This window comes from Leptodactylus fuscus, chromosome 7 (assembly GCF_031893055.1).
Source record: "Leptodactylus fuscus isolate aLepFus1 chromosome 7, aLepFus1.hap2, whole genome shotgun sequence".
Taxonomy (NCBI): Eukaryota; Metazoa; Chordata; class Amphibia; order Anura; family Leptodactylidae; genus Leptodactylus; species Leptodactylus fuscus.
The window spans coordinates 12,121,806-12,136,336 of NC_134271.1; the positions used below are offsets into that span (position 1 = coordinate 12,121,806).

At 46.6% G+C, this 14,531-nt stretch overlaps 1 protein-coding gene across 7 annotated transcripts in view; it reads right to left on the bottom strand.

The window, feature by feature from the left end:
* Nucleotides 1-7,202: 7,202 nt before the first annotated feature.
* The window catches only part of LOC142212896 (uncharacterized), a 53,640-nt gene continuing 46,311 nt past the window's right edge, over nt 7,203-14,531 (bottom strand). For all 7 annotated transcript variants that reach the window (XM_075281022.1, XM_075281019.1, XM_075281024.1 and 4 more), the window contains 8 exons: nt 13,917-14,068; nt 13,240-13,384; nt 12,524-12,676; nt 12,173-12,325; nt 11,847-11,944; nt 11,249-11,383; nt 9,847-9,958; nt 7,203-9,083 (listed from right to left, as the gene is read on the bottom strand). In XM_075281022.1, the coding sequence (XP_075137123.1) occupies nt 8,925-9,083; nt 9,847-9,958; nt 11,249-11,383; nt 11,847-11,944; nt 12,173-12,325; nt 12,524-12,676; nt 13,240-13,384; nt 13,917-14,068 (1,107 nt within the window). In that variant the 3' untranslated portion in view covers nt 7,203-8,924. The remainder of the gene's footprint in view (nt 9,084-9,846; nt 9,959-11,248; nt 11,384-11,846; nt 11,945-12,172; nt 12,326-12,523; nt 12,677-13,239; nt 13,385-13,916; nt 14,069-14,531) is intronic.

The following is a 14,531-nucleotide window of genomic DNA, read 5'->3' on the forward strand; positions in this document are numbered from 1 at the left end:
CCATGTTACACTAGACAGGATGGCGTATCCTCTTCTGGTCATAGTAATATATGTTGTCATGACTATTGTATCTGTCACTCCATTGTGGAGCATGCAAGTGCCATGACATCGGTGTAACCCACTTCACCGCCAAGGCTCAATTACAGACCTCAGCCCTCCACAGGGTCTGTGACATCCCCCAAATGACTTAGGACAACCGTAATGAAGCGCCAGACTCCGCGAGGGAGTCCAGGATTAGTGAGTGATCATTACGTTTCCGCACCTCCCCTAGGCCTCTGCATATTATATTCTAGGGTCTAAAGAGAGTATATTAGTAATTTGAGGATGGTGAACCCACAAAATTTGGGGTTTGGACGAGCCCAAGATTTTTGGAAAATCCGTAATGAATCCTTCTTCTTATGAGCCGATTCAGTCACCTCTAGTCCCTCTTGACACACAGGAAATCCTCCTCCGCCAATCCTGGGTTGGGGCGGGGTCACCACAGTGGCCCGTGATTGGCTGAGCAGGCATTTCCTGTGAGGGATCAGGAAGTAGAGACCAGCAGGGAACTAGTAGGTGCTGGAACAGGACAGAGGGGAGATCAGCAAGGTAAGTGTCAGCTTTTTTTTTAATGTTTTTAACCCATTGTCAGTCTGTTTTAATGTTTTATTCTTGTGGGACTTCCCCTTTAAGGCATAGCATAGGGATTACTGTTTGTGGTGGCAATGACCTTTTGGGATGGTATCGTGCAGTTTTTTTGCACTTTTTGGAGCCAGAAGAAAATCCAGCAGAATATTTATTTCTTTGAAAAAAAAAAACTGCACCAAAATCTACAAGTGTGATTCCAGGCTTAAATCTGTAGCTTACACTATTTATCTGGCTGGTGGATTCTGCCCCTTTAAAGAAAGTGGTTAAGGCAATGTAAAAGATGAAAAAATCCCAAATATTTGCAAAAAAATTTTTGCAACTTTTGAATGCCTTGCATGCCAGAAAACTGATGTACAAGTCGTGCTAAATCTCCCCCCAATGTGCCAGTTACAGGGCGCAGAGGGGCTCATTGTCCCGCTCAGGCTGGAAAGCTCCAAAAATACTAAAATCTTGTACTTCACATCTTATGACCTGGAAATACAACGTCCAGAATTTGCGCTTTTACATCTTGTAAATTATGAATAAGGACACGGTCGCTATTTGTGAGCGGTGAATAAATAATGATTGGAAGTCGGGTCACATCACTTCCATGGTCTAGAATATGAGTGGCAATGCTCTAGAACCAGACATTGTGACAATAGGGATATATCTACACCGTACAGTACAGTGTCAATGACCTAGGACACTGGTCTCAAGTCTTCTAGAATCCCATGTGTTAAAGAAAACTTTACATGTCCTTGGGCACGTGCTGTATTATATACTGCTAGAAAGTCAACAGTGCACTGAATTCAGCATACAATCGGCTTTCCCTTTATGTGCCCGGGGCAAGAGATATCAGTGGCGATACCGGCTTCTCTTCACTGTCAGAAGGGCATTCCTGACAGTCTAGCCGGGCTGTGAGCAGCACCCCTCCTGACAATACTCGTCCATAGCTCTGTACTGTCAGAGGGGGCGTTCCTCATCCCCCAGCCTTGACGCTAAGTGGTGAGGAACACCCTCCCCTTCCCTCAATACTAGTCTATGAACGACTACAATTGGGAGGGAAAGGGGGGTGTTCCTTACAGCGTAGCATCATGGCAGGGCGATGAGGAACGCCCCCTCTGACAGTACAGAGGGGGGACTTTTAGGAGGGACGTTCCTCACAGCCCTTCTGAAAGTGAAGAGCTATCGGTAACAGCACCGATATCTCTTGCCCCGGGGCACATAATGGGAAAGCTGGATTCAGCGCACTGTTGTCTTTCTAGCAGTATATAATACCGCATGTGCCCAAGGACATGTAAATTTTTCTTTAACACATGGGATTCTAGAAAACTTAGGGGTCCTTGAACACAAATACTGTTCTTTAATGTACTAGAATATGAGTGGCAATGGTCTAGAACCTAAAGTGTCAGTGCTCTATAACCCCTAAATATCCTACAACACCGGGTGTCAATGTTCTAGAAGACCTAGTATCGGTGCTCAAAGATTCCTAATTTCCGGTGTTCTAGAGCATAACTGGCAATGTTCTAGAAACTAAAGTTCCAACGTTCTAAAATGTCAATGAGTATCAGTGTTCTAGAACCCCCAGTGTTAATGTTCTAGAATACACAGTTTGTGTTCTAGAGCCATGTGTGTTAATTAGAGTTGATTCGAATACGAGATTTGAATAACTCGCTCCGTAGGAATGCGTGTTAGCGGCCGGAGCTAAACCCCTTGGCGTGCGGCTGCTACAATGTATTCCTATGGGAGCGGAGGTATTCCAAACTATTCGAATCTAGCATTCGAATCAACGCTAGTGTTAATGTATTAGAATATGAGTGGCAATGGTCTAGAACTTAAAGTACCAAGGTCCTAGAACCCCCAGTGCTGGAGTCTAGAACACTGGATGTTAATGTTCCAGAAGACATAGTGTTTCTTGAACACTGATACATTAATATCCAGTAATCTAGGATCTTGACACTCGGAGGTTCTAGAATACTGACCCTTAGGGTTTCTAGAACCTGTAGGTGTCAGAGTGTCCTTCAGCCATCAGTCTGTTTCCGTTTCTATGGGTTTTATTGTTATGTTGTAGACCGGATGACAATAGGGGTGTATATACACCGTACCCATCAGTCTTACAAGCAGATTTCGGGTAGCCACGTGGATGCCGCACCTGTGTACTAACTAGTGCCTATAGCAGACGGCCAATACTTGCCGCCGCTCACCGTGTTATGTAAGACTCTCAAAATCAACTATTTTACAAAAAACAAATTTTGTTAAATGTTAAGTTTTACTTGGTTTCTTTCCAGAAAGCAGCAGAGTGCTGAGAAACAAGCGAGAGCGTAAATGGAACATTTGATCAGGGATTTGGCCAATGCGCAGTAACAGCCTTCCCCTCGGCGTCCGGGGCGCGCATCCCGCAGCTTATGGGATTGTACCAGGCAGGAGCCATTGATTCCTCCTCCGCGGCGACTTCTCAGAATGTCATGGGTTCAATATCCATTACTTAGAGGGGCGAGGACTTCAGTAACATGTATCCTGGAACAGCGAGGGCCTGCTGGTGACTGGAGAGAAGGGAGCGCTTTATATGAATATATTAATCTCTGCGCAACTATCCGTATTCCGTGACATGGGGCAGATTATTCTGGAGCCTTCTCCAGCACTGCGGATTAGTTTAGACTGTGTCCTAGATACAAGATACGAGTCAATTAGATATCACTATAGTGATAAAGTACTGGCAATAACCTTCCAGGAACAGCGGCCGCCATATTGGTTTAATATAAATATGTCCAAATCTTGTCCTAAGCACCGCCCCATCTCCATCCAGCTAGCTGATCGTCCAAATCTTGTCCTACATGCAGACACATCTCCAGCTATCTGACTGGCAGGGATCTTGGGTGTCGAACCCCACTGATCACATATTAATGCATAGGTTATCAATCCCTTTAAAGGTGACCTTACACCACTTTCACTTCTTCGCATTCTACAAATAGGCTCCTCCTACTGATTCTGGCACAGTTGGAATTTTTTCTCTACCCCCCACCGTTCCTGAGCAATCAGTGATAATATCAGAATGGTCTCTGCTGCAGGTGGGCGGGTCCCAGACTACCCAATTCAGCACAGGACACAGTAGAGAGCCTAAATGGGTTCTGAAAATAAAAGCACTGATTGCTCAGGAATGGTGGGGGCTAGAGAAAAAATTCCAACTGTGCCAGAATCAGTGGAAAGGAGACTATTAAAAGATGCAAAGAGGTGGGTTTAGTGAAGGTGGTGATAGGTCCCCTTTAAAGAACTGCACGAAGTCAATGGAATTATCCTGAGAGATGATATAAAAATGTGTTATTCTATCTACACCCAGCGGCTGAGGAAATGACTGCAAGTAATAAAGAGTTAAAGAAGGAAAGTCTGAGGCTTTTCGCTTTCTCTGCCTGCACTTCAGAAGGACTTGCTTAATAATTCAGGCACTGGGGGTGGGAAGGCCTGAGCGACATATGCTGGTAATTGTAGTAAGAAATTGTTTAATCTTTCATGATCAATACTTAAGCTTCCCCCGTGGTGTTAAAAGGAGAGTGCAGCGTAAGAACATGTAGCAGAGCCAAACGTGTAACCTCATCGGAGTCCACTGAGAAATTCTGTATTGATAACGTAAGGAGAATGTGCGAGATCTATCCCGTGTAATGAGACAAGGAAAGTGATCGCCGGTAATAAGAACCGGCCGAGAGGAAAGAGAAATGGAGAGAAAAAGTGGATGGAAACAGCGAGACACCAGATCATTATCCTCTATAATATACAGCATAGCACATATATGTTCTGCTACATATCTATCTATATACACACACACACATACTGATCCTACTTCAGAGCTGCACTCACTATTCTGCTGGTGCAGTCACTGTGTACATGCGTTACATTACTTATCCTGTATTATACTCCAGAGCTGCGCTCACTATTCTGCTGGTGCAGTCACTGTGTACATACGTTACATTACTTATCCTGTATTATACTCCAGAGCTGCGCTCACTATTCTGCTGGTGCAGTCACTGTGTACATACGTTACATTACTTATCCTGTATTATACTCCAGAGCTGCGCTCACTATTCTGCTGGTGCAGTCACTGTGTACATGCGTTACATTACTTATCCTGTATTATACTCCAGAGCTGCGCTCACTATTCTGCTGGTGTAGTCACTGTGTACATGCATTACATTACTTATCCTGTATTATACTCCAGAGCTGCGCTCACTATTCTGCTGGTGTAGTCACTGTGTACATGCATTACATTACTTATCCTGTATTATACTCCAGAGCTGCGCTCACTATTCTGCTGGTACAGTCACTGTGTACATACATTACGTTACTTATCCTGTATTATACTCCAGAGCTGCGCTCACTATTCTGCTGGTGCAGTCACTGTGTACATACATTACATTACTTATCCTGTATTATATACTCCAGAGCTGCGCTCACTATTCTGCTGGTACAGTCACTGTGTACATACATTACTTATCCTGTATTATACTCCAGAGCTGCGCTCACTATTCTGGAATAGTTGTGGAGTTGTCTTGAGCAGGGAGTTCGGACCTTCCCTGTGACTACATGGAAACGGATTCTCGTTGATCGTGTCACCATTTGACATTTTCTAATTGGAGAAATCTGATATTTTGCATTTAGACAATTGTTTTGGTGTCAGTGGAAATTTCGAAGGCCAGTAAATGAATAGGTCAGTGTGCGGCCGCCGTTCTTCCTCTTCCTCCACGCTGCCGATCAGATACGTGAAGGGTTTGCTGTAGCCGCTTGTTGTTTCCCCATCCCCCCCCGGGCAAGTTCGCTGACAATGCAGCTGAGTTGTAATTCTAAATGCAACCTGCTGACAGACGAGGCGCTGTTTTTGAAGAAGGCAGCCATGTTTTTCTAATCCTAGACATTCTATATAGATTTAGCGGATTGTTTCGGTAGATGCCCGATGACTCTCAATGAGTTAAACACACATCAGCTGTCGGTGAATTCCTCATCTGACTTATTTCATGCGTCCGCGTCTATTCTGCATCTGTCACAAGCCTGCGGGCTCCGCTCCTTACACATCATGACAATATGTCTTCCCATCTACACTCCATTATCCCCGTCCTCCTGCCTCATAGGATCTACCGGACAATGTCTACATACGGGAAGTCTAAGGATAGGCCGTATTGTGAAATATGGACAACCCCTTTAAGGGTGAATTCACATATACGAGCGCTCCCCATAGAAATGAATGGGCTGCTTCTTTCACTCCATGCAGTCCCATTGAAGTGAATGGGGAGTGCCGGCGTGTACGCTCCGGCATGAGCAGAGCTTGCCGTATACGCCGGCACTCCCCATTCACTTCAATGGGACTGCACGGAGTGAAAGAAGCAGCCCATTCATTTCTATGGGGAGCGCTCGTATCCCCGCTCCCATAGAAATGAATGGAGCTGCTTTAGACGCCGCTTATTCTGAACGTGTTTTACGTTCAGAATAAGCTAGCGTTTACTCAGTGTGAATTCACCCTAAGGCTGCAAGACCCGGACCCCTAAATCATGTATACACCCCTACTGGGATCTATGATTAAATCCACCACCTTTTTTTCCCCTAAACTGATCTTATTTTCTGTCCATGAGTATGGAGGCGGCCATCTTGCCTGAGCTTCTCCTTTGCTCTGATAACAGCATTTAGTGATCTGCTTTACAGCACAGTCCTGGCCATAGGCAGCAGTAGACTCGGGCTGACTCATTGAGATCTATGGGAGGGTTTTCCAGGCCTGCTCTGGGGGAGGAGATAAACTATGACATCATCGTCAGTAGTGATGTCATGATGACTCATTGGCGTTATCTTCTTTTGAAATCCTGTCTGTGATGTAAATGAGGTGACTGCTGAAAAGAAATCCCCTACAAAATTGGCAAGTGTCAGTCTATTATTAGGTTTAGTGGCCAGTGTGAAAATTACAGGATTTAGCGATTTATTCAGAAATGTAGATTGTGACTTGGAAATTGGGATGTCCTAAGGCTGCTTAATGTGATATGACCATCTGTGAGAGACACCATGATGGAGGAGTCTCAGTATGGTCACTGACTGATGTCCCTGCGGTATAGGGGGTGGACTTTAAAGGGGATGTCCCGTTATAGACACTTACCTTGTCCTGTGGCTAGGAAGTAGGTGTCTGAGCTGGAGGACGGGGGGATTGAAAGTCTCCCTTGTGAATGGAGCGCCTAAGATCCAGTCCTTGGTTGTCGGACACCTATCTCCTGTCCTGTGGATAAGGGATAAGTGTCCATAATAGGTCAACCCCTTTAACAGTACAAAAACTCAATGGGGTGGACATATTACAACAAAAACCTGGGGGGCTGCTCCTATTACTTGAATAAGAGTAGCACGACACATGCCGCCCATCCAATAGCAGCATCTGGCACCCAAAAAAATTCAATTTGGGGCCGGAATACCCCTGCGATGGGACCCCAAGTACAGTTCATGATGTAGTTGTTTGTCATTGTGTGCACAATATTGCGCAGGTCCCAATCCCATGGTGCTGTAGAATCCCCAGAATCCATTTTACCAGGGGCCCCTTGCCCGCGGCTCTCGCTTATAAGACCACACCACCATCCTGTATTGCATTCATTTATTGCACTTGAAAGCTTCCCTTCCACACACCAAGAAGCGGAGACCAAAATCTACACAACCCAAACTGATAAAATAACATCTCTATAAAAAAGATCCCGATTTACAGCAATTCAAGTCTGGATTCTCAATAGATCATCTGGAGCAGCAGGTTATATACAGTAAGAATATCTCATCTTGTAGCAAATATATCTTCTATACGTATTATACACGATGACCAAAATATACAGTATAAGGTCCACGTAGCAGTGACGGGGCTATAGATGTGCAGCGGCCAGTGCAGATCCATCAGCAGCAATAGAAGGGGGTGAGCGGAGGAGAGGACGGAGGAATTCCTGCAGCGCCCTCCTGTGTAGCTCACCCGGTATATACAAGACAGTGCGGGGGCATGCAAAAGTGCAACTGAAAATGTGCAATGTTTCGATGCAGTTTCTTAAATTTATAGGAGAGACAAGTTAGAGAAAGGAGTTTCACCTGTAAAATTAAGAAACTGCACAAAAGCCGCATGCAGTGTTTACTTCACAGTGTGCATTCATCCTTAAAGGGGTTGTCCAGCCCCCAAATGGATTTTTCATACTGATGACCTATCCACGGGACACCCGGACCCTGCACAGATCAGATTGTAGCAGTGAATGGGGACGGCGTGCAGGCAGCATGATCTCCCAGTCCACGATAGCAGCTTGCAGTGTCTGGAGTCTGCTGGGAATGGCCGATCTGTACAGGGCACTCAGGACCTATCGAAATCCATTTGGGATCAGGGAACTACCTTTTAGGGGACACCGCAGCCAACTGAAACACTGTGTTACACCAAATGCAGGGCCAGAGATTGTGCGGAGCCTAGATCCTCCCTGTGCCATACATTTACCCCCCTTAGACCCCGCACTAGGCATAACAGTACTGCTCAGTTTACCTAGCGTGCACCTTCACAGGAGTTGCATAAAATCAATTTTAAAAAATGGGGGTCTTTTTCCTCCAGAAATAGTGCCACCCCGGTCCATCTGGCCGCATCTGGTAATGCATCTCCGCCTAATTCAAGAAATTGGGGGATCTGCAATACCAGACACGGCCAAATGATCAATGTGGCGCTGTTATGGGATAAGACGACCTCCTATAGCCCCATTAACCATTCACCTGTAAACATATACAGCACTCAGTAGTCAGGCCATGGTAAGGTTTCTGGGATCTCCGTCCATCTTATGTCAGATTATTATGTTATATACATGTAATACATATAGCGGTGAGAGACGTCCACACTGGAGCGTACCTGCAGATATCATGGCCGGTATTACCTAGTCTCTGATGGATACAGGACGCTAGGACCGTTCAGTGCACATCCATATTATGTAGTGTTACATGGGGGTTAGTGTTTCGCTCGCGCCTTAGTCGGCCGGGTCACTTTATGGGCCCCATTTGTAGCAGGATTCTCCATAGATAGTACCTAGATATAAGGTTGGACTTTCCTCATCTCTGGAGGTCTGGACAGAACATTGTATTTCTATGGCTTGGTTTGCGAGGTCATTGTGTCCGCGGCCCCCGAGGACCTCACTTTATGACTGCTGCACAATAACACCATGCATATCTACCTCGTTCTGTCTCGTGTCCATACAACCACCTTCACATTTCCATGGTTCCAGCCATTTACAAGGTGGAATATGCAAGTTTCCAGATAGTGATATCTGTCTGCTGCGTCTCCGGAAACGTCTCCGGTGCTATAGCGCTCCGCTCAGGCACATTAAGATGAGGACGTGCAGTCCTAACAGGTACGTCAGGAGCAAGTAGCGAGATTTGGATCTGGAGGCCAGCAGCTTCGAGCAGTAAAGACTTCGGCCGTGCAGCCATCGCCGGACAGCCACGTTACAGCTCTTCATCTGCAAAGAGAAGTCGAGTGTTACCAAGTGACTGAATATCGGATTCTATCATATCAGTGATGTGATAGGGGCCCCAGGGAAATAAGGGGGCCCATCCTCCATTGCTTGCATCACCTTGCAATGGAGTGGCAAGAACCTGGGAAGGACAAATGGGTGGTTTGGAATTGGCTCATGGGCCATGGAAACAATCAGCAAGTCCTAAGGCCTCGTGCACATGAACATGTTTCTGTTCAGGGCGCAGTTTTGCTTTCTTTTAAGGACATTGCACTGATCCATTCTCTTACACACCCACATCATGGTGCCTTTAAATGGTCGATGTGGGGAGTCCGTGAGCCTGAGAGCAGAACTCCGGGCAGGTCCTATCCCTGTTCATTTTGAGATCCAGGCTCGTTCTTTGAAATTTATGGGTATGTGGGAAGGATACCGTCTGTGCGCCATCTTGTTCTCTTGAGTGCAGGAACCTAAGGGGGCCCCAAAGGTGTCCCCCATATGAAGAGTCCAGTACTATAAACACCACATAGTTGGAGAGCCTGGCACATTTTGCATTGGCCCTTGGGGCGGGCACGTGGCTATAGGAGGGGCACAGGAAGCGATCATTACCAGGCCATGGAGCCTGAGAAAGGCCTTTAAGACGACCCTACATAGGATATGGTAAGGGGGGGGCGCCCATGTAGACTCAAGATATGTTATTGCGAAAGTCAATACCGTAAAGGGGGCCCCATTTTGACCTCTACTATGGGGCCCCCTCTTTCATGTCACTTACTGTTCGCAGAGCTATATTCTGACTAGGATCAATGATTAAGGCTTCTCGCTCGTCGTCTGACTCCATCTGGAGAGAGAACTCGTAGTCTCTGGAAGAAGACTTTGTCTCGAGCCTAAAACAGATAGACACAACACATTTGTACATGAGGGCGGCTCTGCCAGGTTTGGATAATTGGGTCGCAGTTGCAGACATATTACACAGGCAGATAAGAAACTTGGGATGACAAAGCAGAAGGTTAGTGCGGATATCGGGGGGCAGAAGAAGAGCAATGGGGTGCATAGGCGTCAGGGCACAGTATACTGCAGACCCCTCTATAGGGCAGTGTCCAAGGGATCAACAAAGAAGAGCAGATCTCTGGTTTTCCTGCCATCCCTCTGCTTTTTTGGCAGCCTGAATCCTGATGGCAGATTGCAAGGCAAACCAGTATAGGAGTTCCCTACAGTTCTGCCATCTTATTCTGTCTGTGAGTAGAGTGTTCAAGTACGGAAAGTTAAGGATTTTGATGGACACCATGTAATGCTTTTATTTTCCTGTGGTGGCGCAGCATGTGATCATAAATATGTATGGCCTCAAAGTTCAGTACGCCAGTCTTACGTTCACGCCGGACACAAGATGCGCCTCAATTAAGAAGCTCCGGCCTCCCGTGCGCCAAAACTGAGGTCTGCGGAACTGCTGTAGATATCAAGTCTAACTGAACCAAGGTGACCCCCAGCCCACCTACTCTTATAAAGTGGGGCAGAGAAGGAACAATGTGATGTATCTTTGCTGCAAAAAAGAGTTCCCCTGTGCTCAGGAACGTCCTCTGATCGACAGGGCCAGCGAGCTTTGCTCAGATCCCGCCTGGCCTTGTGTTCTTGTACTTGCACCACTGCATTCATATTCCGCACATGCGCAGTACAGCCGCCCCTGGAGGACCAGCTGCAGATCTGTTCTGTGCACGCGCTGAATATCGCTGGGGCACCACATATACAAGAGCACCGGGCTAGGTAAAATCTGGGCCTGTCAGCCATAGCCAGAAAGGAAGGGGCCGAAGGGCATTTCTGGGTGTGGGAGGGGGGAAAAGGTAACTTTTTGGAGCAACGGCAACAAATTGCTCATTTGTATATTCCGAAATAAAGTTCATTCTCAGCAACGGCCTCACAAAAGGAAGGGAGAAAGCTACAGATTCAGGGGAGAGCCTGAGCAAGGTAACAGTGGGACTGGTGTGTTATGGCCGGACCTGATGACAGACTCCCCTCCCTTTATGGAATTGCTGGATCTGCTAAATGCAAAATGTTCTTTTTTTATTTTAGAGGCAACTAAATAATAAATGCCAAATGTAACAAAACTACAAAGGTATCAACAAGTGGAAGAGACGTGTGGTGTGTTCGGGTAGAATCCAGAGTAAACATAGATCCCAAACCTCTTATTGTGTATTTCGGTGAGGTGCAGCGCCTCCTCCGCAGCCTCCCTCTGGGCCTTCTCCTCCGCCAACCTGTCAGACAACGCAGTAAGTTCTTGTTGTGTAGCATCATGGCGGACTTCGGCCTCTGCAAGCCTACATACAAAGAAAAGGTCAAGTAATACCCATAAGATTATAGGATCGATGCTACAACAGTCACCTACAGCAACCAGACTGGAAACCTTAGCACAAGTCTGAATGGCTTTCAATGTGACCAACATGAAGGTCCCGTCTTGTCCGGAAATCCTATGGGTGCCTCCAATGATAAAGAAGCGCATGTCAGAGCAGGACGACTGTCTACGAATGTCATCGTACGTCACCTCACGGGACACGGCCATTATCCTCGGCATCCATCTATGTGACTCCTCTACTACAGGACGGCTAAATGCTATTTTTTTTCTCGCCAGGATCTCCCGAGAGGACGACGATCTCTCCACCGTGGCTATAAGACTCCGCAGCCTCCTGACAGGACGTCATCTCTCTCAAGGACGAGGAAGCGATTGCTCCGTCTTTATATAATAGGAAAGGTCTCGGGAGAGAAGACGCAACATTAACAAACCTTCTCCTCAGGTCAGCCAGTTCAGCGTTGTCTATTTCCACCAGAACGTTTGCCCTCTCCTGAGGAGCTCCGGGGGGAACCTCAGTCAAGATGTCATTCTGCGAGAAACAGGTAGGAGTTAGCAATTCGGAAGACGAAAGGAGACGCGGCCAATGGAAATCAATAGGCTGCAGGAAAGGAACTGAGCGATGAACTTAGCGTAGAAGATGAATGGGCGCCACTACAGGAACCAGCGAACAAAGCGGCTTAACCGTTCCATTACCAGGCTATAGTCCATGGTTCAGAAACCAGACAAATTTTTGCGGTTTTGAGGGCTAAGATCTCACCTGGTCGGCCACTCGTGTCACCTGCAGGTCTCTCTGGAGCTTGTAATACTGGTTCTGCAGGTCCGTGTATCTCATCTGAGTATCTTTCAGTCCCTGGGATACGCTCTTGAGCTGAGCAGACAGGACGCCATTCATCTCCACAGATTGCATCGCCTAAAGAGAAGAAAGAATCAATGTCACGTAACATACAGCGCACGGGATTGTATAGGAAGACGCCTGCTGATAAGGGAGGAGAATTCCATGTTATTGTTGCTTCTGATCTCTATGGAGCGTGGGCAGCGTATATGATACCTATAGGGCACGCCATTCACGCGGCAGGACTGCTGGAGCCCGGGTGTTCTATTCTCTTACCTTAGTATTCAGCTGTTGTATGACCAGGTCTCTCTGTCGTATTTCATGGAGGTATCTCTGGATTTCATTCTTTGTCTGCTCTTTATCTTCCATGGCCAGATGTCCCTTCTCAGTGGCAGCGGGACCCCCCACCAGAGCTATCCTCTCCACACCCTGGACACACAACGAGAGATTTCCTACTAGGTCACCTGATATATACAGAACTTGGGACAACCCCCTGTCCAGTCAAACTCGTAACCTGCAATATATTTTCAACCAGGTCCCTTTTGAACTTGCACAATCATTACGGCGTGACACCAACGCAGTGACACGAGCCTGGTGACATTGGTTCCAGCCACCCACATGGTGCGGATTGACAGCTTTCTCCCCCAGCACAATAATAAAGTAATGCGATAAGCTGGCGGCGGCACACAACAAAGGCACAAGGTAGGCGACGAACATTTTTATCAAGCGTTAGTCTGCCGAAGTGTCACGTTGGATTAAAGGAGTTTGTCACCTAAACTCTTCCTTTGTCGCATGCTGACGTCAGCCTATGGGAGAGAAGGACCAAGGTACAGGGCAAAAAGTTATTTTTCTGTAAATGGAGGATCTCCTTCCTTGCTGTATACAGGTCTGATCATGCTCAGCACCGTGTCCAATACAAGGTCCCGGGGCTGGTGTAATATTGATTTCCCTGCTGACAGGCTCCCTTTAATTCACACTTTTCACATCCTTACCTTCTCTCCATACAATGTACCGCTCTGCTTTGCAGTCTCCTGGATTTTCGGCAGCTCTGCAGCCTGTCGCTCTTTTCCTGCGATGCTTGTGCTGAGCTGATGACGGAGAGCTTGCGCTTCAGCCACCAGGACATTTTTTTCGGACCTTGACACAGAAATTGAGACGTAGACAAAGAAACTTAGGACCTCGGGTTAGGTAAGTGAAGACATTAAGAAAGATAACGGTGGGAAGTCATTAACACATCTATGCTAGCTTCCCGGTGTAGACGTGTGATAATGTGGCATATCTTTGACATAAGACCCAAATTCTGCGAATATGGGTGGAGTGGATAGGGCCACCATCCCTCAGATGACAGATGTAACACAACTCACAACAGTTTTCAGAAAATCTACGCTAGTTCCTGACTGGCTCCAACACAACACCAGACCTACAACATCCAGCACCCCATACCAACTGGACGTCTTCCACACACTAGGTTTATGAGGGGTCGTTGTCCAAAATATAAGAAATTTGTTATACAGGTTCTTGGTATGTTGGAAGACTGAAGACTCCAATTAACCTTTTAATGGTTGGATCAAACACCATGCCAAAAAATGGACCAAAACATTGTACTCATTTTTGTGAACACATCTGTAGGGAAACGGGACCAGGGCAAATGGATGACAACCCAATGTACCTCAGCTCGGACAGCTCATCCTGGTAGCCCGTGATTTCTTTCTCCAGCTTCTCCTGCATAGATCTGGCTTCGAGCAGTAGTCTCTCCAACTCCTGAATCCTCGTCCTTAGTTTAAGGGACTCCGATGCTGAATTGTTGATCAGTTCTGTCACCTATTAAAACAGGAAAGCGGTCCCAGTAAGTAACCAGAACGTCCCAATTGTACTAGATGAAATATGGAAATTGTCCCAACTGAAGCTGCATGGCACTAAGACACGTGCCACCAAAAGGGTACCAAACTGCATTGATTGACTATGCCGTCCATATTGGAAGACCATCCATACATGATGTTTCTCCAAATTGTGGCTCTCCAGTTGTCGACAAACAACTCCTGGCATGCCCTGAAAGCCAAACTGGGAGTTGCAGTTTGCCAACAGCTGGAAAGCCTCTGGATGTAGACCACGAAGGAAGATCCTACACACATAGATGTTAACTTTCCATACTGGACTCCATGAGGGTTAACCATGCTACGGCAAGATCATTGGCCACCAAAGAACGTTGGCTAAAATAATTCTGAAACATGTTGAAAATTTGTGTATTATGCCTGGTCCAAAACAATTGCTTTGGATCAAAGTT